Below are 27728 nucleotides of genomic sequence, written 5' to 3' on the forward strand. Positions count from 1 at the left end.
ATCTCTTGCTGCAAGATTCTTTATTTCCAAAGCTAAACACATTCTGCTGAAATAGAGGCCTTTCAATAAGAAGCTTGCTTGTTCTAAGGGGGATAATGGGCTCTAAGCATCCAGTGAGGAAAGTACTTCTTGTTTCTAAATCCATTACTATCTGCTTCTCCAGCTCTAGAAACACAGTATAATGTGCACTTTCTTGATCCTCCATCTCTTTTTCTCTTTTCTGTAGTCATAATCTGAAGGAAAAAAACAAACCAGGCAATGATGCACTGTTAAGCTTTGAAACTGTATGTGACCCCATTGCTTTCCAGTGGATTGTGCCAGTGCTGTCACAAATTAATGAAAATAGGCATCTCCATGGGCTACATCAATCAACCAGAGACATGGCAGTTTAGTTATTATGACAGTTTAGTTATTTAGTATTAAACCATTTAACAAAAGTGGATAAGCAAAATTCGTATGTAAAGAAGGGAAGGCTGGAATCCATCCTTGCTTGAAGGAGCAATAGGGAAGTTTATAGGGAAGCTGACAAAATGTAATTCTTTGACCAAGCAACTGGTGTAAAATGAAAAGCAAATTTATAGTTGTTAAATGTCCATAGGCTCTAATGCTCTTGCAGGGGGGTTCATTTGACCAAGAAATGCACCACATGAACTGGGACCATCTTTTCCATTCTTAAGAACCATAGATATGAAATAAAGAGATACTAAACAATTCTGATTATGCCCATCCTGATTTTTTTTGTGGAAAATCCTGTCTAGCAATACAGGTGCATTTTAAAGATAAAAAGAAATACAGAACATTTTCTTAATTCCAAATGTAACATACTGTTTTCTGTCTCTCTGTCTCCAGCTCAATTTCATTTCTGTTTTGGCTTGAAACTTTTGATACTCTTCAAACTCCTCTTCACAGTGCTTCAGATATTTGACTTCTCTTTTGAAGTAATCGAGTACTTTTGCATGCTGTAAACACAGTGACAAACAAGGGTCACTACATGCTGAAAGACACAGATCTCTTGCTGATGATCTCAATGGTATCATCCAAATTGGAAATAGATATATCTCTATTTATCCCAGTAGTTTGCAGAAAAACAATTCAAAGGTGTGACAAACTTCAGGCACAAAGAAACCATCAACTACCATACTTTGGTAGTACATTTTGCATTTATTCTATCTGGGATTCTGTGTTTTACTTTTTATTAGTCTCTTCAACAGCCTAGTGGTTTTCAGTGAATACTTCAGTTACAATGAACATAATCTAAATATTAGTGGCCGTTCTTTGGTTGATAATTCTGCACCCTAAAGAGTTTGATTCCAAAGCAAAGGTAATCTGTGCAGGAGCAATGTGTTTCCTCAGATCACTCAGCTCCTGCCTTGCTTTGGAGAAGTTGTTTTTACTAAAATGAAGCTGCTGATGAGATGTTTTATTGCTGCCTACTGCATCTCTGTGCATGGCAAACCTTTATGGGATGTTTATAAACGATTTAAGTGCCTACATAAACATTACACTGCAGGAGAATGGGAAGATGGTTTTGTGGTGTAAGAGTAACAGACTAGGCAGGAGGCAAGACTGCTAGACTGACACACTAGCTGGATCTTTGGCTGGGAGGTGGAGGAAAAGAAAAACTGAAAACTATGTAGAAAAAAAAGGGAAATTAAAACTGCTTGCATTGTTCCCATGGCCTTTTGGTACAGATGGTCCTTATTTCAAGAGCGTGAATGAGTGGGAATGTTAGTAACAGCTTTCAAAATGTGCTTTCACTGAACCAGAACCAGATATAAAGACATGTAAATTGAATGTCCAAATTATAAGGAAAAAAAATTTAACACAAATGTGGACAAGAAGGTGTAAAGAAAAAAGAATTCAATATATATACATTGCTATGCACTCTAAAACATTGTTTTACTGCATGAAAGGTGTCATTTTATGGATGTGACAAAAATGCTGGCCTCTTAATTGTGTTTTCATGTATCCAGGTTGGAACAGTGGAATTCTGCCACCTATCACTGATTTCCTTTAGCTGACTCTTATCTAAGCTCTGTACAAAGCCAGCTTGGCTACAGGTGATCTTTGGAGAATACGGCTGTACTGATCTCAAATTAATTGCCATTATCTGAAGATGCAGACTTGTTTCTGTGTTGGAGTTTTCAGGATAAAGTGTCAAAGAGATTTAATAAAAATTCTTACTAACCTCATTACTTGGAGGTTGACATAATGTTTGACAGATTTCCAAAATATGCAGAACTCCAAGATTGTCAGAAACAGCCAGAAAATGCTGCTCTGCTGAAAGATATTTGACAAAAAAAGTATAAACAATCCAAATTCCAACAGCAACGTGAACCTCCACCCAAAGACAAGCTACAGACAGTTCTTGGTTTTTTTCTGGTCTTTTTAGTTTGTTGTTCACTGCAGCAAAAACCCCAACCTTCTTGCTCTGTTATTTCATTAATCCCTTTCAAGTTTTTCTTTTAAAATACTTTTTTAAAAAATGAAATATTTTTAGTTGCCTTTATGCCATGATAGTACACTTAGAACTGAAGTATCCATTTTTGTATGTACAATGTTAAATTTGTGGAAGTATGTACTTATATAAGATCATTTGTAGTAAGATTTGTGTAATTCAGAGTCATGAGCCATTTTGCAAACAGTGTAGCACAATAAACACAATCACCACCCACATACCTGAGGCAATGGAGGGACTGATGCAAGTGATGATTGATTTGGAGATGTTCTGGAAATGAGATGCTTCATGAGTTTTCTTCAGTAAGTCCCAAATATCTATACTTCCATTGTCTCTGCCAAGGAAGAAAACTCCTGGTCTTGTTAAGGACCATTGTCCTGCAGTGTATCTTCCTGCAGAGCAGCTTGACTGAAGTATTGGTCCATTCTTAATTTTTTTTGTAAAACAAAAGATAGACCAGACAATTAAACAGTACTATCAAGTCACTGCTTCAGAGCTTCTGTCTTGGAAAATGCTCACCATTTAAATGGTTCCATTACAAAAATTATATCAATGGCAAAATTCCCGCTACCTGCTGCAGATAAAAAGGATTGTGGGGAAATAAAAACCCTGGTATCTCACTTCCAGTCTCTTCAGGTAATTTGTCTGTCTGCTGTTAAAACCTGTGGTCTGGAGATTTTTTCAGGTGCAGGTAACCTGAGTTCCTGCATGAGACCCTTAAAATAACCCCACGTTTCTTTGTTTTCATGTGCTGAAATAACCTTGTCCTAAAATACAACTTCTTCAGATTTGTTCAGCAGGCATTTCCCTAGCAGAAGAAATGAATAGTTGGTAAGCTATGCCTTTTACAAAGTTGGAATTTAAGAAAGTCACTTCATTTTTTCTGTAAAAGGCAAGTCTACTAAGCTCTATCTAAAACAGTTTTCTGATGTGAAGATGGAAAGCTTCTTTTATATCTGTTTGAAGATATGAAGCTTCATGACTTACATGTTTCTGAAAATACAGTCTCTGAGCCTGTTATAGCAGGACTGTACTCTTGTACACCTATCACAAATGTTACAGCTGTGTTAAAGTAACTTACTGTAACTCCTTCTTTCCAAATGGCAAAGCTCTGGCCTCCAATGCTTAGAAAGATGTCTTTAAAAAATGGAGATTTCTGGAGAGTGTTGATAGTTTCGGTGTGGAGGGAGTATTTCTGGGAGTGCTTCTGACCTATTGGAGGAAAAAGGCAGTTGCTTGTTACTAGTGCCTTAGGGATCAAGAAACAAGAGTGCAGGACCTACCACAGCCCTGGAAGATATCAGCTTCTTTTTTTTTTTATACTCACAAGGTACAGGAATTGGATTTGCCACAAATCTAGTTACTTTCATGATTTGTGCCAATATCTTTGTACTATTTTCTCATGCCAGCTAAAGTGCTTTCACTTTTGAGGGTGTACTGTTAAATCCAGGTGTTATCAGTGAGAGAGACTATTAGAGCTATGAGCAAGAACCTTAAAAAGATGAAGTATAGACACAAATATTTTCAAGTTAGTAATATATAAAGGCTTAAACAGGTATTGAGAAGCTTGAACTTACTAACTGGTTTTGCTGTATTAGCATCAATTTTCTTTTTCCATTCAGAATAAACAACTTCTCCATCCTGTAATGTCAAAAAATCAAGCAAATGCTAATGTTAGAGCTTGGTGGCTTATTTCAAAGTGATTTGTTTTTAAGCTGAGACTTTTCTTAATTATAACCATTGATGCCAAGATGATTTTTTTGCCTTTTCTTTTATATACTTTTTATATAACTTTTATGTATCCTCAGTATTCTTAGCATGCAGACTTGTAATTCCTTAAGTCTAATAATTTAGCACAGTCCTAGTGTTCTGTTAGGCCAGGAGACCAAACATCCTAAAGGCCTTGTAGTAGGAGGCTGGAAAACCCCACACTATCCTGGGAAACCAAGGTCCTCTCTAGAACATCTCCTGTAAACTGGAGATTTGGCCCATCCAGGGAGAATTCCTCAGATGGGGGAATATAATGCCATTCATCCAGGCCTCCCATTGGGGATAAGCTAATTTGGAAGGTCTATAAATTGTATACAAGATCTGTTGTGTGTGTGCATTGGGTCACATTGGCAAAGTGATGCACCAGTAATGAACCTTATCACATACTGAGGTAAAAACCCCTTATCGCTTAACCTTGTCTGGCTCTCCACTTTTAATACCAGGGAAAGGCATCACCATCATTAAATATGATCTGAGTAAATGAGAACCTGAATTTGCAGCCAGTGACTGAAAACACAATATAGTTTTGCATCACCATTTTTCAGTTATGTATTGCCAAAACAGCTTTACTTGCCATGATGAATGTAAGCAGTCCTTTCTGCAGAATCAGGTGTTTGCTTTTGATAGTTCATACTTTGCTCCAGTATTTGGGGAAAAGCTGACTGGAAGCAAAAAGGAGTCTAATTTTCATTTCCATGTGAACTCAGAACTGGGAAAGACCCATGAATTTTAGTAGCATAGGGTAGGTAGCAGGTTATGAATAGTTGGAATTTCCAAATGGGAAATTAAGTTGGGGGGCAAACTGTAGAAAAAATGTTTTCACATGACATGTGGGGAGACACTAGAAAAATTACTAATCTTATGTGTTCTGGAATAAGGAAATAGTCTTTGGATCCTAATAGGTGGTTAAGCTCAACATATTTTGGAAATGTCTTCTAATTCTGCTCTTAAAGTAATGGTTCATAGTCTACTGAACATTGGAGGTTTATTATTTTTAAGCATGTAGCTAACAGTATTAATAATGTATTAGTTAATAATATAATATTAATAATGTATAAAGTGGAAGTAAAAGGTGGCATGTTCAGAGAGATCTTTTCAGTTATACCTGAAGAAAACGTGCAAGTCCATACATTTGTGAAAACTCTGTTATTTAGCTCTTCAGTCTTTCAGACATCTTGGATTAACATTTTCATTGGTAATACATGATTTTCACTTACTTCTTTTCCAATAAAGAAGTCTGTGGATATATTCTCTAGCAGTTCCAGATTTTTGCTTGAAGAAACATTCATCTCTGCACATGTGCTCTCTTTGACAGATCCTCTTAGTGTGCTCCGAGGTCTTACCCTCCCTGGGAAATGACAGTGGCATCTTTTTGTTACACATTGGAAAGGTGGTTTGTGGACAAGGGGAATTTCAAGAAGAGATATGAAGAAAGACTGCCAAGTAAAGCAGCACAGGTTTACTGTAGGTTTACTGTTTCCTGGTGGAGTCTCCCCATTGCTGCAACTCTGAAGTCAGTGCTTCTTATACCCAGTCAACGCTCAGGGTGTTGCACCATCCTGTTCTGTGCCAGTTTTACACAGCACCAGTGTCTCTGTGGGAGCTGCCCTTACACATCACCCATAGCTGCCACAGCCAGGAGCTAACATCTCTGCTCCAGGGAATGGATTATGTTTCTAAAAATAGTTTTCTGTAATGGCTGAAAAGGACATATTGTTTCAGGGATAAAGAGATTGGGTGAGGGATTTGCATAGGCTTTTAAGTGAAGCTGGATAGAGTCACTGTGTATATGGAATTGCTCAGTTTGGATTTTTTTTGTACATCTCTTCCTAGTCAGTGCACGTAGGTTACACACTATACTTAAGAAATCTTCTCCAAATGTGTGTAGCTATACAGTATTTGTTGCTCAGCTTTTATTATGTATATATTATGTATATACTGAAATACAAGCTTATTAAAAACATTTTCCTCTGTAAGTAAGGTGTAATAAAAATGTTACCTGGGGGTTTGAAACGATACTGCAGTTTCCTGAAGCTGATTCTCGTGGGACCATACTCTGTGTCGTTATCCCTTTCACGCAGATTGATCTGCTCAGGAAGAAGTGCATTTGCTAAACCATTTTGTCACATCTGTGAGGTACAAGTCTAAATTACTTTCTGCTGTAATGGAACAGAACTTTGCAGTGTGTAATACTCCACAATCAGTATTTGCTGCCTCACATACAAGCATGGAAAAAATGGTGTTTGTGTTACCTCCTTCCTGTAAGAATTTTGCTTTATTTCTAGCAAAAAAGCCCAAACAACCCAACTTTTTGCTTGTTCAAAAACTGTATCAGCTGCAGGTATTCTGAGCAGCACAGATCAGCATGTCTAAAATTATAACTTCTTTTTCTTACCTAACATTGTTTCCATCCTCACTTTTTTTTTTTTTTTTTTCCCACAACCTGCTATGGCTGTTTTCATGAGAGTGAATGTTGGTTTGCTGGTAATTATGGTTCTGCTGATCATGACCATGTTGCACTATTTGGAACCCACTGAGATAGACAGTAGAGCATCTGAAAAGGTTGACAGGAACTTACAGTATTTACATAACTACTTTTGCACCTACTGCAGTTTTTTAGAAGTCATGCTGTTTCTCATAAATTAGCTTTTCAAAATGTATTTTATTGAAGTTTCAAAGGAATGTCGAAGTATTTAATTTCATAATCAGAAAGAAAATCACAAGGAAGTCACAATTTGCTGGAAAAAATTAAGTTGGGAAGCAAAATATGTTCCTATGGAGTTCTGGCCATATCTACAGCTTGGCTCAATCCCTGTGTTTTGTATTTGTGGACACTACCTTTATGAGAGGTTTCCAGGAGAGATCTAAATCCTCATCAGTGTCATCATATGCACCAGGGGGCATCTGAGATCTTTTCTCCTCCTTTATTTTTGCAGATAAAAATTCTTCACGACGTTCCGTGGATGGAATATCCCAAAATAATATTGAGCTGCAAAATAATTGTATAATGTATATTTTAGAGTGTTTTGGTTTGCAGCTACAAGCAATTCTCCTTACATTTTAAAGCCTTATATAACAGTAGAGACTGAAAGTCAGACAAAGGCTAGATAATTAATTGCTTCTTTTGCAAATGATGAAATATATTTCTTCATTCACCCTTTCAGTATTCATCCAGTTTGCTTATGGACAGTTATTGGGTGAACTTACTGGCACTGCCTGGGTGAAATTCCTGAAGGCTGTAGCAGGTAATTTAGTAACTCAAACTGAAGTTCAGTCTCAGTTTTTGTGTACCAATTAATTTGCTGATGTTCAAGGCAAATGGTCCCACTCATATTTGTCATCTCATGGGACTCTTCAGCCCTCTGATTGTTCCTTTTGTTCTACTCTGGACATTCACTCTCAGGTTTGATATAGCCAATGAAACTTTCTTCATTGCTGATATCTCTTTCCCTTTTCTAACAGGAGTTGCTCAGGGACATGTGCTCTTCAAGTATGACATTACAGTGGCTTCCCTGTTCTTAACTTCAAATACTTTCAATTTGGAATCCTGGTGTGTGAGTAGTTAAAATAATTTCTTCTATGTGTATTAATTATATTACACTGCAAACTTATTAAGAACTGCATTTGTAATCTTACTTCTCATTTAATTCTTCAAAGTCTTCTCTGTTATTTGATTAGGTAAAATAACTTAGCATCATTATAAAATTTTGCTCTCTCTGACACTCCCTTTGATGTAACTAACAAATATATGATTGAGCCCACCCATGCAGCCTTGAAGCCTTAAGCCTTCTGACATCATGAAAGGTAAACATTTATTTCCACTTTTTGCATTCTGCCTCCCTTGCTAGTCTTTCATACAGAATAATAATATAACTATCATGACTATTTTGTCCACAAAAGAGGAGATTCACAAAGAGTAATTCTGCTAGATAAGTCTCCAAATTGATATGTAATTTAAAGTATTTCTGTAGAAATAAGCCTTGGAATCTTTTAACAGCTTTTTGTGCATGTCCTACAAACAAATGCAAGTGTGGGGATGTGGCTTTCCAGGCTAACATGTGTGTGATCAACACTATTCTGAAGGGGGTACACAGAATATAAGCATATATATGCAAGGGCTTTCAGTTAATAAACTCTTAATGCCTTTACTGTAAAGGGTTTAACTGGGCAAGAGCTGTCTTCTGCATACAGAATTTCAGCCATTCAGGGTTGCTGATAGGAATCCAGAAATGTGCCAGTTAAATTATGGATTATGCCTCATAAAGCTTTTCAAAGGAAACTGGAAGATTTCTTGTAGAGTATGTATTGCACATACCAATCAGGGGAGCATGTTACAAGCTGCAGGTTTTTTTCATCTTTGTTTTCAGAAGTTCCACCCTTTTGGTTTTCCTGAAAATAATGGTAATAATTATTACAGGGGAAGAAGATGATGAAAGACAAAAATCACACTCTGATATGTAAGTACTTCAACACCTAAAACAGGCTACTAGAAATTAAGTCACTGTTTCTGCTTGGCTAAGGTTTGGAAATCAGGGCTCATTAATTTGCAGTTATGAAGTCAAGGTATTTTACAAATATGCTTCAAGTGAACTGATACCAGCTTTGCTTGCTTCACACCTAAAATTCTAAATGAACTTAGCAGGATAAATACTTACCTCTTTAATTTGCCATGTTTGTAACTTCTATTATGCAGTTTAACCAAAGAACCAGTAATTGAGAAATTTATCTCCAACAGTTCAGTGTAGTGGGAGTGATGTGTCTTTGCCAAGTTTATACCATGGGTCACCTATCTTAAATTATCACTTGGCTAGACCTCACTGTGGGATTGTAGTGGTGCCCTCAAATGTTAATTATTAATCGTTTAGTTTTTGTGGGGGGGGTTCTGCAAGTTTTATACTATTTATAATTTACCAAGTAGTTATTGGTTTATAGCAAATGAATTTTAATTACTCAGGAAAATAACTGAAAGGTGTCAGAGGTAACAAGGGATTATAGGCTAATCAAATCTACCTTCCAGTATATAAAACCAAACATATTTTGGGAAAAACTGTACTTACCAAGTATGTGGCAAAATTTCGGCTATTTTTTGTAAGCCAAATTAGGCTTAAAAATCAGTTTGTCTATCTGGAATCACAATGGCAGTAATGCAGGCAGGCAAAGCTGAATTAGATTCTGGATATAACTTTGAATACTTTTTCATTAATATGTAATTATAAAACTGCTGATTTCAGGAACAGTGCCATAAAAGCTGCTGTGTTGTGCAAAGGCTGACAGTACTCCATGTTTACATAACAAAAGTATGTCCCAGTAATGTTGCTAAATACTGGCGAAGTGACTCCTTTGTCAGTGTTATTTATTAAGCATGGGTCTCCTGTATCTGTTATGCTAGATGAAGACAAAAACAGGCTTCTGAGCCTAAAGTTTTACTAAAAAACCCCACCCAAACAACAAAAACCACAACAATGTTCTGCTATCCAATCCCTTTCTTCATACTTTACATCTGGTACCAGTTAGTATCCATGACTATTACTGTATAAAATAATAATGAACAGAGGGATCAGCTGACATTTGATGATATATGTGTCCCCCTTTTCTCACTTTTCTGGAAATGCCACTAAGGACTGTAGTGTCTGTGAAGTTTTAGATTTTTTTTCAAAAATGTATTGATAAATAATTTCCATAAACCTTTTAAAGATTTCAGTTTTCTTCTTCTTGGCCTGCTTTTCCACTGTCATTACTTTGCATTTGACTACATTTGCATTTCAAATGAATTTAGCACCATTTGCAATACTTTGATAGTAAATCAGTACCCAGTGTTCCTATAGACTATAAGCACTTTGGTGCTTTAAAACTATAATGGAAAAAGTAAGGTGACTACAATAATGCCATTCTTCAGGTAATTGAAGTTATTGCTTAGAATTCTTAGTGACAGGCTAGGTTGCTCATAGTAGAAATTCAATACATTTTAAATATGGAAAGCTTACTATAATTTTGAATTATGCTTGTCTGTAAAGTTGTGGAAATTTTTTCCAGTATTAGTAGATTCATATCAGACTGAGAGCACAGCACAGTTGTAAAGCACAATGAACACAACAAGAGGCACCAGATTATTAGTATTTGCTAAATGCAGTGAGAAATAATGAATACAAATAATTAACTCTCTAGTATTTTCTCTTGAGTTTACATTAGGATTTCTGAGGTAGTAGATTAGAAAAGCGATAAAAAGAAGAGAAATTAATTTTTAAACTCACCTCAACATTACATGGTAGCCATTGTACATCTGTTACTGGCTGTGTATGACAATATGGTGTGGGAGAGGCTGCACAATTTCTCACTAGAGGTGGCTCTGTGCTACTGTACTGGGCTTGCTTCTTAGGTGATGGCTAGAAATGTTTTAAGAAAAGATATCTTAGTGCATTTTCAAAATAAAATAGTAGATCAAAGAATAAAAGGTTACTTTGCATTCTGTTAACGCTTTTTCATATATTTCAGATCAGTTTATAGCACTTTTTAGGGGTCTAATACCTTCCGTTTGAGGGAAAAAAAAAGGAAAGTATCAAAAAAGGCCTTTGGATATAAAGCTCTAAAAAGATTTCCAACATGCCTCCACACATATGCAGACATCATTAATGTCTCCTCTCCTCTCGGGGCTTTCTTCTGCTTATCCTCCTTACTGTCTTTTTCTACTGAAATCATCTTCTCCAAGCTACCTTTTCTATGTTCATAAACATCTAGAATACTTTCAGTATTTTTTTCAGTAGAAACAATATGTGTTTGACAGGCTTTTTAAGGTTAGAGTGGAGGGTATATTGGTGCCCATTGAAGAACAGACTCACTAAAACATAAGTTGCACAAAATGCAGTAAACCTTTTAGCTGTACTAATCAGATAGAAATTATACCATGTTAATTGTGATAAAGGTTTGATTTCATGAACTCATCTTCTCCTTTCTAGTGTCTCATTGCAAAGATTATCTACTCCCCTCTTTTGAGTCAGGATACCCTCGCCTGTTTTTTCTCCACAGACATACAGATACACTGCAATATACTTATAACAGAAGTATTTAACATATTAATAGCTGTTATCTTGATTTCATAGAATCACAGAATGTTAAGGAGTTGGAGTGGACCTTATAGATTATCTAGTCCCAGCCCCCAGCCATGGACAGGGACATATCCCACTAGACCAGGTTGCTCAAGGCCTTTTCCAACCTGGCTTTGAACACTCTCAGGGTTGGGGCATCCACAGCCTCCCTGGGCAAACTGTGCCAGTGTCTCACCGCCCTCACAAAGCAAACAATTTCTTCTGAATATCTAACCTAAATTTCCTCTCTTTTAATTTTTACCCATTACTCATTGTCCTGTCACTACAGTTGCACACCAAGAGTCCTTCTCTGGCTTCCCTCTAGATTCCCTTCAGATCCTGGAAAGTTGCTATGAGCCCTTCATGCAGCCTTCTCCAGGCTGAACAGCCCCAACTTTCCCAGCTTGTCTTTGTAGAGGAGGTGCTCCAGTGCTCTTATCAACTGTGTGGCCCTTCTCTGGGCTTGCTCCAACAGTTCCATGTCCTCCTTGTGTTGGGGGCAGCAGAGCTGGATGCAGTGCTCTGGGTGGGATCTCACCAGAGCAGAGTATGGGCCAGAATCCCTTCCCTTGCCCTGCTGGCCACACTGCTTTGGATGCAGCCCAGGATGCAGCTGGTGTTCTGTGTGCCAGGGCTCACTGCTGGGGAACCCCTGCGCACCATATCCACCCATCAGCACCAGAGTTACCTCAGTCACCACTGCTGCTCCTGGCTCACCCTCTGCAGAGTCAGTGACTTCCTCAACAACAGGCTTTGTACTTTCCAGCCTTTCTTCATGTTTAGAAATATCCCACAATACAACCTACAATGATAAATTAGTATGTTACAAATTATATTTGTATATGTGTATTGATACAATGTGCATTAATACACTTTTTTTTTTCAAATCATGACGATTTGGGGAAACAGAAGAAATTCACTTTCTGCACTAGAATTTGTGAAGTCTTTAAAGTATTTTCTCTTCAGCTTGATGCAATCAGAAGAAAGGTTACATATGTCTCTAAAAACAAGTCTTTGTGACTTGACCTATTTATCAGTACAGTAATGGCTCAGCTATGGAATAACCAGACATAGCTTCAGGACTCTGTGACATCTGTCTTCTGTCTGTCACTGTGTTACTATGGATGTTGAGTACATCTCTTCACCCTTATTTTTATACTGGAAGAAAATACAGAAATATGCAATTTTATTTTTAAAGATTGAAAAACCTGTCCATCAACACAGCCACCAGCAATGAAATTTGGATTGCTTGGACTGAACTGAAAGCAGTAAATGTCTTCAGGAGCCTTCAACACCAACTAGAGAGAAGAAAAACAAGATAGTTGAGAAATAGTCACACCATTTGTTTGTTCTCATATTATTTAAATACTTGGCATATTTAAAAGTCATGATTAAATACCTGGAGGCAGGAAGGCTCAAATATACTCCAGAGAAGTATAACTGACTGTAGCAATGATTTATTAGAAAGGTTTACTTGTTCTTCATACGAAGGCTGCTCTCTTGCTGACAGTGCTATAATCCCTAATCAAAAGAGAAAATAAATTTTCTCAAAAGAGACAACTCAAGTTTCAACACATTGATAATTATCCTAAATGACTTATATTTATACCTTCTGAATACAGGGAAAAAACCCCACCAAGCAGGAAAGAAACCCCAAACAAACCAACCATGTATATTTCTTTTTTTTCAGATCAGCTTTGAGGAGACTATTTTCGTTACTTAACATTAGGTTATTTTAAAATGAGTCATAGAACCTATGCATCAGGATAAAACTCCTCTTTTTTTGCTCATGCTCCTCAATGATGTAATAATGCACCTGAAATGATGTGACAGACATGTAGACCTGGCCACCCACCATGTAAACAAATCTTTGTAACCCAATTCATTTTCTTACCCAGGCTGCAGTGTTGGCTAGTAGTATGCTGGGAGCTGGGGCATTTTTATGGAACTTAACTGTGCCTTTGGGTCTGGCTGTGCAGAGCAGTAATGCACAGCAGGGAGCAGGAGTTGATATTTTGTGTGTCTTGTGAGGCTCCCTGGCACTGGCAGAGCCGTGTCCTGCTGAGGCTGTGACATTCCTCACCAGCATGAGGCTGCTGTGAGAGCCAGGCATGGGCACAAGCACAGTGCTATGCAGGGCCATCTGAAGAGTCTGGCACCACAACCCTGCTTAAATGAGCCTCACGGGGGGAAATTTCTCTTACCTGTAATCTCCACTTGTACATTAGGGTAAAGGACGTGGCATGGCCTATATGAATTCTACAAAGAATTTGTCTCATTTTTCATTTTGCCTCAAATTGGCAATACAAACAGGGATACTAAATCAGTTTTGATTTCTTTTTAAATTTAAAAGTTGATGATTTTATGAAAGATGCCTATTTTATAGCTGTCATATAAATCAGTACTAAAACTGCATTACCATAAATGGTTGGATGCCAGCAAACGCAGCTAATGGTTCTGTTCTTGAGATACTGCACATCTGTAAATGTTTGGTATTCTGTAAAATAAACATCTGGCTTGCCTTCTTCTTGGTCTTCTGCGAGGGCCTTCCAGTCATCAAAAAAAACATTCATAATTTCATTTTGCTGCAGTGCAATTTCCACTCTGTTTTGTGAAAAGAACAGTTAAGACTTCAATAATCCAGATGTGACTACTCAGTAGTAGAATTACAAACATTTCTGTAAAGAGATAGCTTCTGTTTTTCACAAAATTATGGTCACATTAGTTTAAAAATCAAGCGTTAATTCCTCAGTGCTGTATCACTGCAAGGAAACAATCTTCTGTTTAAACAGAAATAGCTACTGTATCAAGAATTTAGCTTCAGTTCTTTGTGGGCCAAGTACAGAGCAATTGTCCAATTCTTTGTGCAAAAAATGTCATTAAGTAGGATTTGTCCCACTTAATGGGACATGGCTAAGGGCATAATCAGGGGTAGGACAGCACCTTTGCTTACTGCACGACCATCTGATGAGTGGGAAGTTTTGCAGTTTGTTGGAAAACACGTATCACTATTAACTTTAGCAGTTCTGATATCTATGTAAAGCAACATTCATATCTATATAGACTTCATGGTTATTTTCATATAAAGAAGTATTAAGTTATTGTTTGTTAATATTATAATAATAAAAAAGGAAAAAAGTATATAGAAACATAAAATAAAATTGGTATTTGACTAGACCAATGATCCATTCAGACAAGAGTTCTTGCTTGTGTTCTGTATTATTTCAGGTAGTCTTCAAATGTACTGCTGCAATAATTTTACCTTAAACGTACTGCTGTAAGAAATTTTTTCAGCCTCTGAGATGACAGACTCTCTGCTTTTGCTTCATTTGACAACTCCCTTGGATAATACTGCGTGGATGCATTTTTTGGATACGTCCTACCCAGTTGGAAGAAATTTGAATGTAAGTATAGAAAACATTTCAAAGACAGAAACCTATTTAATGTGTAAAATTAAAATATATAGTTTTTCTAGACGCTAAAAAAATATTTAAGAAAAAAGATGCAAACAGAGCATCCAATTTTTTTCTATTAATCAGTTTATAACTGAGTAACTCCAGAATTTTAGTTGAGATAAGAAACAGTGCATAGCTTAATAAATCAGCTGATAAATGTTTTCTCATGCTTACCATTTTGTCTGAGTAGTAGCTTCTCTTAGTTTTGGAACCATTTGCACCCCCACATCCCTTTCAAGCAGTTTAATACTGAAAGTATTGTCTTCATAGGCTGTGCATTCAGCATAGCTCTCTTTGTCATCTGCAGCATTCTTGTCAGTAAATGTAATGGGTGCACCAAACTGCCTGCGAACTCGAGAGATCTTGTACTTAATCTGCAAAAGATACATTTCCATAGCTGAAAAGAGAAAGCTTTTGGAAAGCTCATTCTTTAAAATGGCTGCATTCATATAATGGTAGAATTAGTTCCCTTAACAATTTCTGCACTGAGTTTATTCATATTTCTGCATTTTGAAATTCTGAAGTGCTCTTATAAATAAACTACATATGTAATAGAAGACAGGTTTGTATTTGTAAAACTAGAAGTTGTAGCATTTTTGGATTACTGCTAGGAGGAAACAGAATTACATTTGCTAATTCATCCGGTATCAAAACTGCACATTTAATTAATTGATTTACAGAAAGCCTTATATAATACTGAATTAGGCTTCCAAGACCTAATTTTCAGCTCTTCCCTTTTGGTGGAAGTTCAGAGGAGTTTCCTTATATTGAGAAGGATGTGTCTTGACTTCTGTCCACAAAGAGAAGTAGGCACTTGATTTCAGGCAGTAGAGGGGTATTGATTTGTCTTGGTTTCACATCCAGGTACTTTTCGGTACTTTTCCCCAGCACCTCTCACAGAATTGGAAAGGAAAGTAAGCTAAAATACTTGTGACTGGACCTTGCCAGCAGAATGCAGAATATGGAATTCTTGGACTGTGCATGTATTAAATTAAATGACTGTGATATAGCTTTAGAGCAATCAGACATTATTTTAGGTGTATGCAAGATGTTCAGTTGCTGAGAACTATCAAAACTTAGCCAGTCTTCCCTGAAGAGGGACTTAGGTACAAGTAAAAATCACTCATGGACAGTTAGATATTTGGAGATGCCTCACACATCACCAATTAGCTGACAGCTGTGAGTGGGTCTAGTTTTTGGACATATAATCTCTCTCTCTCTATATATATATATATATGTATAATCTGTAGATTTAATTAATCAAATATGTCCTTCTGTAAAGTCAGCTTATAATACCTATGGATACTTAAAGACTGTTGCATGCTACTTAGAGGCCATTCATATACCAGAACTGTTCCCTGAGCTTCATGGAAACAGAGCAATGACTCCCATTGGCATCTGGTCACTTGGTAAATTGAGCAAAAAGTGGCAGAGCTGCCAGTGATCAAAGATGATCAGGACTTCTGACCTTAAACCTTAAAAAGTGGTTATGTCCAAGGTGGTGATACATGCCTAATTTGCAAGACTTAGAGAATAGAGTTCAAAATAAAAGTTTCTGCAGCACTTTCAGCTTTTGTTAAAAGTTTAGATATGTCTCTATTTCTCTCTGTTAGTTTTCTTGAAAAACCTCAAGAAAAACTAGGATTGCAGCTTCCAACTTCCTGACTTGTTGCTTTTTAAAAATAAACATGGGGGTTTTATATTTATTTCATTGACTAACATCTGTTGATTCTGACCTTTGTCTCCCTTTCTATAAGAGATTCTTCTTCAACTTCCTTTTCGCTGCCAAGGGAAACCCAAGGTTTGCGGGGTTCTGGAGCTTCCTCTATGTTTTCTTCTTCTGTTTCTTCTTTTTCTTCTGCAGCTTCTAAAGACTGTGATATCAAACAGTGAGAAATGGTACTTTTTCAAAAAATTGTTACAGAAATGTAAGTATTAACTACAGGTTTCAGTCTTAATCACACATTCTTTATTTTGTCTCAGAGCAGTGAGTCTGAGTATACTGTGCCCCTGGGCAGGGCTGGCTGAGGTCCTGTTCATTTGTGCATTAGAATTTTCCAATAATATTTAATATTTAATTGCTAAAGAGAGACTGTTGTCTTGAAAGCAAATAATTTTTTATAAAAAGAATTTATAGTGATTTTTTCCATTAGACCCTCTATCCTGGAACTGCATTTTATTTTTCTTAATTTTTTCTTCTCCTTGTTCCCTGATGCTGGATGGCAAACTCATATTCAAAAATTATATAATCTTTCTATAAACATTCTCCTATGATGCAGTGTACAAGTTCTATTTATCTGGAGCTATTTAGAACTCAAGAACATTTTCATGATTTGAAGAATATATTCATAGATAGTATGAAAAATAAGTATAATACTTCTTTGAAAACGCTCTATATGTTTATTTTCTGTTATTTTTATGTCTGAGAAAACTGATTATTGGCAGAGAAAATGAATGCTTATGATAAAAATGTAGCAGTGGGGGTTCTACTGGCCCTCCGAAGTAAAATGCAAAACCTAAATTTAGCCCTTCTCAGAATAAAATATATTTTTACAGTGATACACATATTTTTCCATTATCAGCTTAACCATTAAAGAAATACTGGGTGCTTAAGAATACTATTCCTGACATCTTTGTTTGAGACTAGATTCTAAAATATTTATAGATAGAACAATGCTCTGTTATACTTGGATTTTACCTTTAGAAAGTTTTCCTTGGCTTCTTCAGAAGCAACAATATAAAAGTTCTGTCCATACTGTGAGCTTGGATCAAAAACTACCAAGAGTTCTTCCCCTGGATATTCCTATTTTAATGAAAAAAATTAGTGAAAAACTGAAAACAAATAATACTCAAAATAAACATAAAGTTGTGACTGGAAAAGCTACCACCAATTTAGTGTGTTAGGTTAATTTTGTATTCTTAGTGGAGAATTTAATGTGCCAATTGAAAGGAATAGATGGGGGTTTATTTTGTAATAAAAATAAGTCTGGGACAAAACTAATCTTTTATACAGACAATTAAACAGAAAATAAACTGTTTCAATGATTCTCAATACACAGACCATGCATAAGGGGAAGCCAAGTATGTGGAGCTCTGTCAGTTAACAGAATCAAAACTAATATATGCTACTTTTAGCATATTTTCAATCTGAAGCTAGTAAAAAAAAAAATGCATGGCAAGCCATGAGAAACTTAGAGTCAACAACTGTCCATGACCTCTAGCACTAAGATATTACAGCATCAGTGTGTTTACACAGAGCCAAACAAGAACAGACCCATTCTCCAAAAGAATGGACACTCTGAGAGCATAAGTCTTAAAGAGAGAATGAAATATGCTACATACTAGGATAACTTTTTTGAAAGGGAGGAAATCAGAAGATTTAGCTCTTGTTTTCATGTCTTGAATTATGTCCTCTTTTTTAATGCACTTGAAATTATTTTCTTCTGTGACATCTTCGTCAGGTCGGCAATTAAAAATTTCTTGGGTCTTTTCAGTCAAAAGCAAAGGAAAGATTTCTGGGTGGCCTTTGAAAAAAAGCAAAATTACATAAGTGTTGTTTAAACATGCATGTATACTTTGATAAGTCTATGTCTTTACTGTTTCTAGCATAATGCCTTTGAATCTCTCACCTATGCCTTTGAATCTCTCGGCTTTGTTTTTGCTATTTTGGAAGGCATGAAATACAAATTATATTTACTTTATTAATCTTTGAAAATACTCTACCCAACATTTTGCACATAAGGATTATGATCTCCCTGGTATGGGGAGCTTTTTTTTCTTTTGATGAACAGGTAATTAACAACTTCAGTGAAAAATCTTTAAGGGGTTGGTTTTAATATATTAAGGGCAAAACTGCACGGTTCTGACTTAAGAAAGCCTTTGAATAAATACCCTGTGGTCCTTCCTTATAGGGCAGCACCATATTAAGCCAAATCAAGGTGAGGATGCTTTTCTGATTTTGGACTTTCATCTTGCTCCCATTGAGTTCAGAGTGCAGGAGAGACTATTCCTCACCAATCAAATGAGACTAAAGCAAGCTCACTGAGATTAAAGTCAGATATTTATTTTCAGTTCTATTGGAGAATTGTTGTTTTCTACACACACGATGTCTGTTAGGCTCATTCATATTAACTCAGAATAAGATATTGCTTATCTTTGTGCTAGCATGGATATCTGCATTGTTTTGGGGGAGGCTGGATGCAGTTAGGTGACCTGTCAGCTGTGCTCTGCCAACACTCAGTCTGGGGATAGCATGCAGTGCTTCTCACTGTGCGTGCCAGCTGTATGTGAGTAGGGCAATGTGTGTAATGCTGGCCTTTCTTACACCTCACATCTTCTGTCTCCAGCTGCATGACAGCTCTAAGGGGCCAAGATCCCTCTAGGCCCAGCCAGTAGATTCCTGCCCCTGAGACTCCTCTGCTGCACTGCCCTGCTAGCAGACTCATGCTCTGTCTCAGCTGCCCAGAAAGAGCATTCCTCATGAAGGCTGCTACATTTTTGTCTGGGCAGGTTAGGAGATGTTCATCTTTTTGGTGAACTGGAAACTAAAAGACTTAGGGATGTGTATACTGTTTTACTGAACTGAAATGTGCTGGCTGTGATAATAGGTGATACTTTCTCTCTTTGTTTCAGTCTCTTAGTTTAAATCACTTAGTATTTTATCTTAATTCCCGGCACCTGTGGGGCTTTTCCTCTTTGTGCATGCCTTGAAGAGAAGTTGACATACCTCAAATGATGATTGTGACCAGCTGTGTCAGCATGTTTTGAGAAGTCATCTCTAATCTAAGCCAACAAGGACTCACAAAATGGTAAATCCTCCTTAATCTCTGCATAATCCTATCACATAATACATTATGTTTGATGAATCTGACATTTATCCTTTAAAATCTTTCAGTGCTGCTACTCCACTGCATCTGCTCTGCCACAGTCATCACTAAAATTAATGGCATGCCTGATATTTCTGGTGCATGCTACACTGTTCCAAGTATGGATTACTTAGTGTCCACTACTTATTTCATAGCACATACAATCTGTAGCATGCACAGGCCATTAGTTCACTCTCATCACAAGCTGTAATGAATATTGCATGATTTTCCTTTTTGATATCTTGGAGATTTCCAGGATTTCTGTGTGGATGCTTCCAAAAAATACAGAATCATAGGGATGTTGATTGCAAAGGCCTCCAAGTCATCTGGTCCAAACTCACTGTTGGTAACACCAGACCTCAAAAATCCCAGCCAGGAGGAATGTTTGGTTTAGACATTATTGTTTGCTACAATAAGCTTTTATGGTGCTGTTCTTTAAATGCTGAATCATGTTGTAAGCCTTGTGCACAAATGCTAATGCTGAAAAAAATCCTTTTAAAGAGCTGTAGGTTTCATTGTCAAATGAAACAATACAAGCATGCATTAAAGTTAAGCAAGAATACAATGGACATCACTACAAGAGGAAACAGAGTAATACAGATACTCTAAGTACATTTTTTTCAACTCCCTATTGCTTAAACCCAAACTAAAAACAAAGAAATGATCAGAATTAAAATTATACCTTTCAGTCTAAAGAATTAAAATTCCATATTGCAGAATATTATTTTAAACAGAGTCTATAATATAAGGAGCTGATACTGGAGTTCTTACATTATAAATATTATTATTGAATGCTCTTTTCCAGTAAAAAGTGTGTAACATCTGATCATAGGCCTCACGTTGTTTTTCTATTTGTAAATTGTACCTGTATCATTTGTAACAGTCAGCAGCTCTTAGTGCTAGGAGATCTCCATAAAAGACCAAGAAACTCTAAGGAAGAAGTAAAGAACACTTGCAGGCCTAAGGAGTGTGTGCACGGTGTTTAAATCTTGCACAGGCAGAGTTTGCTTACACCCGTGTTTTTTTCCTGCTTTCAGCACCAGGTTCCTGGCACTGGTTTAGCTCTTAGAGCTCTAACCTTATTTGCCAGCAGGTGGAGGTACAATTCTCTCTTACTAACTATCTCCTGCAACACTGAAAGCACATTTTTAAAGTGGTGCATTTTTAAAGCACCACTTTAATCATCAGAGGGATCACTTTTTGTGCATTTTCATAAACTGCAGCTTAGCCATTTTGGTGATGCTAACCAGAGAACAATTTTCACGCAGTGCTCATAGGATTATGGAGGAAAACAAGTGATTTACAGTTTCTTTTAGAATTACCAAGTTTGTGTACCCCTTGTTTGCCACTCTGTTTTAGCTTTTAACAATAAAAGCTGTATTGTTACAAGCCAATTAATAAGATAACCCTTTGGACTGTTCCTGTAAACCACAGATAAATTTTACTTTGGTATCAATTTAAGTTATATCTGAGGGATAATTGCACAAATTGGGTCAGAAGAAAAATACAACCAGAAATATGGAAAATAAGAAAACATTGGAAATCATTTGGTGTCTAAGAAGAAGGAATATATTTAAATTTGGATAATTGCATACTTTTAGCCCTTAATTATGGCCATGCTTAAAACCTAACTTTACTTGAACATAAACCTAATTGTGACTTTTAAATGGTTATTTTTTTCCCTTACAAAGAAAAAAAAGATGCTAATCGATGTCTATTGGTATCTATGATTAAGAACCACAAGTGGTATGCTAAAATAATATTTTAATGAAATTTAATAATGGTTCAAAAAAGATCAAAGATTAATGAATTATTAAAATAATCATTTTTTTCCTTCAATTGCTAAACTATTTCTAAATGCAAAGATTTTGCACCCTATAATTCTGTTAGGATGCCTATTTCCCTCTATCCCAACTCCTCTCAAACCAAGAAAAAAACCTCTTCTAAACCCCATACCTGTTTCCCGCTGCACTGTCTGCTACTCAGAGAGCCACTGTAATTACTGTGATAACTGCATTTCTAAATAGTTTCTATTTTTTCCCATTCATTAAAAAATATTTTCTTTTTATTCTCTGCATTAGTAACACTGAAACTTCAAACTGCTTTGAGTATTCCAGAACCACTGCTTTAAAGCTCAGTCATCATAGCACTTACCCATACTGGCCATAGAAAGATCAACTTCATCTTGTTTACCTGAAATATAAGGACATGATGTTATCAGTGTTGGTTACAGAATTATAATGAGTAATTTTACCTCTCTCAGTTATTTATATAAAATAGCATATTCTAATTGATCTCATGTTTTTTTAATGCATGGGGCCAAAATAATTAAGGTAGATCTCATGTGAGCCCAGATTGCTGCTTGTTTCATTTTTGCTGTACCTTACCAAGATGTGTTTCTTTTTCCTTTTCATGATTCCTTAGCTTTGTTTTACCTTTTTGTTTCTTTGCTGCTGGTTTTGAATCTTTCAAGGTGCTCTGGCTGGATTTGGCACTTTTTGACATTTTTTCAGATTTCTCTAGAGAAAGATAAATATCATTAATAATTTTAAGTAGACAACAGAATGCACCATGTATGAGTGAAAATTTTGTCCATGACTTTATGTAGCTTATAATTATAATAATATTTTCATATGCAGCTAAAGGTATGTTTCATAGTTTTAAATCATAAGCTGTATTTTCATATCATGTGTAATAGATGGAAAAACTTCTTTTGCCCAGGGTGTTCAAGAATGAACACTGATTGTCCAAAATACTAGCAGGTTAAATGAGGATAGAGGTTTCCCTTACTGAAAGCTAAGGATCTGAGATAAAGTGGGAAGAGCAGTTATAAATGTTTGTCCCAATGTTTGTAAGTGTCAACCATTACCCAGCTGCACAAAGCATTTCTATTTGCAGTTTATTTTTCAGTGCAGCTCTGCAGAGGACAAACTCGGGAAGATGTACGCCTGATTAAATGAAGCAACCACACGGCAGGAGACGATATTGTATAGAAGGCTAGTTGTTTCATTTGCTCTCTTTCATACCAATATCTGGAGAAAGGATTAGAACAGAAGGGCAGGAAAGACTCAGAAGAAACGCGGTTCAGCCTCCCGCTGCTCAGGCTGGACAGCACCATCATGTGGGAGGTGCTCACACAGCAGCCGGTGGAACAACTAAATCAGGCTGGCCCAATTCTCTTAGCAGCGTTAAAATTGTTTGGTGTTAATATTGAACTGCCAGAGGTGTTCAGATAGGATGAGGACAATGGGGCTCTCACTTTGCTTGTATCCTCCCTCTCCATGTTCACACTCTCCATGTTCACACTTGTATCCTCCCTCCCATGTTCACACTGGGAGAGGAACCATTTTTTAAATGTCTAGAGAGCACTTACAGTATTTGGGTGCTATTACAATTTTACCACTAACAAGAGGAAAGTAGATGCAGACAGGACAGAAAGAGATGGCACCTCCAGGAACGCTGGCATGACATAACAATTTCTGGTGATCTCTTACAGGAGCTACAGCCTGTCTGCCTGTGCACATGAACAGCACATTTTCTGTCAAGATGCTTACGGTGAAAAGGTGAGTTTATAAAATTAATGTTCTGTCTTGAGGGTTTCCTTATGAACAGCCTAAAATAGTGAGTGCTAAAACAAACATGCTGTGGCCTGTGCATTTGCAATTTCAGTGGCATACCAAGACTGAGAAACAGTGCTTTACTGTTTTGTAACACAGTTCTCAAATACTCCAGAAGCAAGCAATATAATCTTAGCTTCTGATCTCAGTTTTAGCATGGAGATGGCCACTGATGACAACATACAGGTCATGGATTATAGCCTGATGGAATAGCTGAGGTTTGGGATACATGCTGGCCTCCCATGAACTCAAGGTAAATTTCAGTGTTTGCTTTAATGTGAGCAGTCTGACACTCTTATAACAGTTATGCCTTTTTCTTTTTCACTCCAATCAGAGTAGAAAAATATACTCTATAAATCTTCAAACTCTTTCCTGTGCCATACTGGTTCTTGCAGGTCACAGGGGCCATCCATGGCATGTTAGTGTACTTCTCTCTTGTTTAATCTGTCTTGATTATGGCAAATGCAGTCCCCCTCATTAATCTGTCTGAAGAACAGTAGCAATTTAATCTTCTGCTTCTTACAAAAAGCAATGATGATACCAACGCAAAGAAAATTAATGTTTCAGAATTCTGAAACTTTTGCTATATGTGGGATGATGTTTTTTAACCCCTGCCCCTGCAAAAATTAAATATAATTAATCTAAGGAGAAAGTTGGGAATTTTTTCTACCCTCCTTCTCACAGTGTTTTTCTCAAATACAGGAGTTGAAACACTGTTAATATAGTTCTGTGTAAGCCAATATATTTTCATATATATATATATATATATATATATATATATATATATATGTATGTATTTTAATATATTTTCATAGATATGTATAATCTTTCAAAGGAGTCCATACAATGTGCTTAGCTTATAGCTCTGAAACACTCACTGAGAGTGCACATCAACTCAGATGGTCAAAAGAGACTAATTTTTCCTTATTTAAAAAGGAAAGCTGTGCAAAGCTGTTTCTTATCTAGCTTCTTGCATACTTTATGTATAAAAATTGTGACCAATTTTGTAAATAGTTCTGTGACTATTCTAGTTTGAAACCAACATTTATGCTTCTGTGTAAAAGAGACAGCCCTCCAGGATCCCCGCCAGGAGGGGAGGGCAGCTGTTGTAGAAATTAGTTGAAGGACAATATACACCATCTCATATATATATTCCAGTCACAATGTCTTAATTCACCATTTCATAATTATGCACTGCAACAAAGCTAGTTTGGAAATTTTGAGTGAGTTCCTCTGAGTACCCTAATCTCTAGGTCACATGAATGGAGGAAACACTGAGAAGGCTGACAGAATTCACATCCTATGTTTAGTAAAATAACTCACCCTTTCAATGGATTTCAAGCATATTTTCCCTATAAAAAGAGTTAAAACTCTTGAAAATGGTGTCCCAGTACTCAGTTCCTCCTCCATCACTGAAAGGAGGAGGTACAGAGGTAGCTGCAGCAGCACAGAGAGCAGGGCCGTGGTGGTGGTGTTGGTGTCAGTGCCTGGTGCATGTATTTGCATTTGTTAATAGAGAAGTGCCCTGTTTAAGGGCTGCAGATGAGCAGAGCAGCCAGTGGCACTGCTGGTGCTTCCCTCTGGCATGCTCAGGGCCTCCGAGCCAGAGAGCAGACAGGAAATTGCAGCCTGCTTATCCTCCTCTGCAGCATCCCCAGAACCCCATCGCCCTGCCCCTCCCTCCTCCTGTGGCCATGTGAGCGGCCGTGCTCAGGAAACAGGGAAGGCCTGCAGGGAAAGCAAAGGCAGAGCTTCCAGAAGCTTCTCTGGAAGCATTACCAGGCCCACAGCCTCGATGCAAAGCTGGTTTTTACACAGGAATGTGGTAACCTCCAGGTGCTCCCTTCAGGAAACACACACACCAAACTTCCAAATATGTATTGGGGAGAAGCCTTTTGTACCTCCCCTCTTCCAAAAAAGGATGATAGAACAAAAGTCCCAATGTGTAAGTTAAAAGATACTATTTTCAGTAGTTGCCTCTTAGTTTGGGGGTTTGCTTTTTTCCCCCTAAGTTTTTATACAAAATATTAAATGCTGTCAAGAAAGCCATGAAAAAAATAATTCTATATTAGTGGACTGTCTAAAAATGTCACCAAAACAATTAATTTTTTAATCTATGGTTAGTTCCAGTTCTCTTAGGGGTACTTCTATACTGCTAATTTAAAAAGAACTGGTTAATGCACACAAAAATGTATTATGCCTTTCCATTATGTTTATAAAAATGTATGATTCTATGATTGAGAAGAGGTTGGAAACAACATATAAATTAACATAATTTGTAAATTTTAAGAGTGCAAAATCTATGTAAAATTATAGCTTTTGAAAATCAATTGTTATAAATATTGCCATGTGTTTTATTTTTAGAAAGTAAGTAATATTTAGATTTCATTAATTATGTTGTCTAGTTTTTCAGCAGTTTTTCAGTGGAACACAGTGTTACATTATGTAATTGCTAAAGTCTGGGTAAATATTTGACAACTTTGTTTGACATTTAATGGCCTAGTTTGTTTACAGATGGCTCTAATATTTTGAACATTAGGCTTAAGAGGAAAAAATAAAATCAGTGTTCTCCTAATAATTTAATGTACTGAAACATTTACAGCTAAAAACAAATCCGTGAAGTTGCTAGGTTCCGCAAAAGGCAAAAACTAATTAGCTATCAGTTCTGCAAAAGATGCTGCCTGATTTTAGGACACAGAATGATTCATTAGTTGCCTAATTGAATGATTTAAGGTCAAGTGTGTGTGCATTACTATTTCAGGACTGTAATTTACTATAATTTGTAATGACAGAAGAATTGGATGCATGTCCATTTTACAAAAGCAATACAAGGAAAGGATCAAAACCACGTGCTAATTGCTTTTTTTGTTGCATCACTAACCAGCTAAAAACCACATTTCTGTTGGCAAACATTTAGGAACCTGTTAAAAATATCATTTTGAAAATTACTTTGTCTCTCCAGAGATTCACGTGTAATGCTGCCTTTAATTAAATTTGTTCTATTTTGCGCTACACAAAGAGCAAATAATACAAAATTATTTAAAAAATATTAATCATCTTGTGCATATTTGGACACAGCTTCACTGTATAAGTTGTAGTGAGTAAAGCTGAAGTTTTGGCAACTGCCAAATAATTTCAGCATATAAATAGTTCAATTTGAATGTACCTGGTTTCACACTTACAACTTTTCATTAAATCAGGCTTACTTGAACCTGTTGATTTTGTCATTTGATAGAAACCAGCAGGTGTAGTTACAGTATCTGGGATGATAAGTACAAAATGTGTAAAATTAGGTTAAGAACTAATAAGAAAGCCATAAGAGAACAAAATGGAAAACTTCATTAGAATGTTGGCTAATACTGTGTTCTGATTGTCTTCTTTCTCTTACTCAAAGAGAAATAGATTAAAATTGAAAAAGGCATAACAAGGATGACTGAAGACATAGAACATATTTTGTACTGGGAGTAAACTAGGATTATTTTTAGCCTGAAAATGGTATGATAGAAGTCAGCGAAATCACAAGAGACACAGAGAAAGTGACCAGGAGATGCTGATTCATGGTCCTAACACGAGATCGAGCTGGCATCACATGAGCTTGCGGATGTGGAACAAACAACTGGGAACAAACAACAGGACTGCAGAAGTGTTTCATTGCACAGTAAGTGTGTGAATTTGAAAATATACTGCCTGTGGACAGGACAGCTGCCAGAAGCACACAATTTCACAATGTAACAGGGCAAACTGACAGATGAAAAATTGAGGGCTACTAAAAATTATGATAATACATCTGGCTGTAGAAATTGAACCACAAAACAAAAAAAAAAAAAAACCACAAAAATAAAAAGGGTGCAAAAAGTGGAAATATGGCTTTGCTATTATCTTACCCGGACAGAACTTCTGGTATGAGCCAGTGCAGCTGGTTTAGGTCATTAAAATATTGTAACAATTTGGTTGGTACTTAAAAAGTTACTAACTATGACATAGAAGCTGTCATAACATGGTGCTGCCAGGATCCAAACAGTAACATTTGTTGCACTGTCGGGACTTTTGAAACAGAAATGCTATATTGTAAAAATTTACTTTAGATAAGACTTCTTCAAACAGAGGTAAGAAAAATGACCATCTCATCTATGAACTGTGAGCTGAGTCGCTGTGCAAGATCCCGTGCAGGGTGTGTGTTTGCGGGGTTTGCAGTAGCCGCGCTCTATGCGGGCCGGGCAGCGCTCGCAGCCCCAGCGCCCCTCAGGGCAGGGGGGAAGGCGCCGCCTGGGGCCCGCTGGCCGAGCCGCGGGAAGGGGCGGCTGGGCCGCACGGGGCAGTGGCGGGTTCCCCACCAGCGGCTGTGCCCTGCCGGCTGCTGCCCGGACCTCGGGCATTTCATCGCTGCCGCTGCCACAGGCCGGCTCCCCTCCGTGCCCTTTGTCCCCTACCTGCGCGGGAACCCCGAGCTCGGCCCCGGCCCGGCGCGTCCCCGGCAGCGC

General features: G+C 37.1%; 1 protein-coding gene across 5 annotated transcripts; it reads right to left on the reverse strand.

Annotated features, from left to right (window-relative positions):
• Positions 1 to 27725, reverse strand: DNAI3 (dynein axonemal intermediate chain 3). Of its 5 annotated transcripts, none has more exons than XM_058030050.1 (23): positions 24571 to 24591; positions 22066 to 22149; positions 21785 to 21823; positions 18108 to 18289; positions 17464 to 17568; positions 16502 to 16639; positions 14940 to 15139; positions 14573 to 14689; positions 13730 to 13914; positions 12710 to 12831; positions 12519 to 12608; positions 11999 to 12112; positions 10480 to 10611; positions 8544 to 8617; positions 7067 to 7217; positions 6228 to 6315; positions 5446 to 5576; positions 4036 to 4099; positions 3540 to 3670; positions 2680 to 2884; positions 2189 to 2277; positions 826 to 959; positions 1 to 233 (listed from the first exon to the last, which is right to left on the reverse strand). In XM_058030050.1, exons 2-23 carry the CDS (start codon positions 22133 to 22135, stop codon positions 227 to 229), a joined length of 2568 nt encoding a protein of 855 aa, XP_057886033.1. In that variant the 5' UTR covers positions 22136 to 22149; positions 24571 to 24591; the 3' UTR covers positions 1 to 226. The 5 variants fall into 5 exon arrangements, with proteins under 5 accessions (XP_057886033.1, XP_057886032.1, XP_057886034.1 ...); XM_058030049.1 differs by having other exon boundaries at positions 2189 to 2280; XM_058030051.1 differs by lacking the exons at positions 22066 to 22149; positions 24571 to 24591 and adding an exon at positions 27678 to 27725 and having other exon boundaries at positions 2189 to 2280.
• Between the last annotated feature and the right edge of the window lie 3 nt (positions 27726 to 27728).

Source organism: Melospiza georgiana, chromosome 9, assembly GCF_028018845.1.
Source record: "Melospiza georgiana isolate bMelGeo1 chromosome 9, bMelGeo1.pri, whole genome shotgun sequence".
In the NCBI taxonomy this organism is placed as follows: Eukaryota; Metazoa; Chordata; class Aves; order Passeriformes; family Passerellidae; genus Melospiza; species Melospiza georgiana.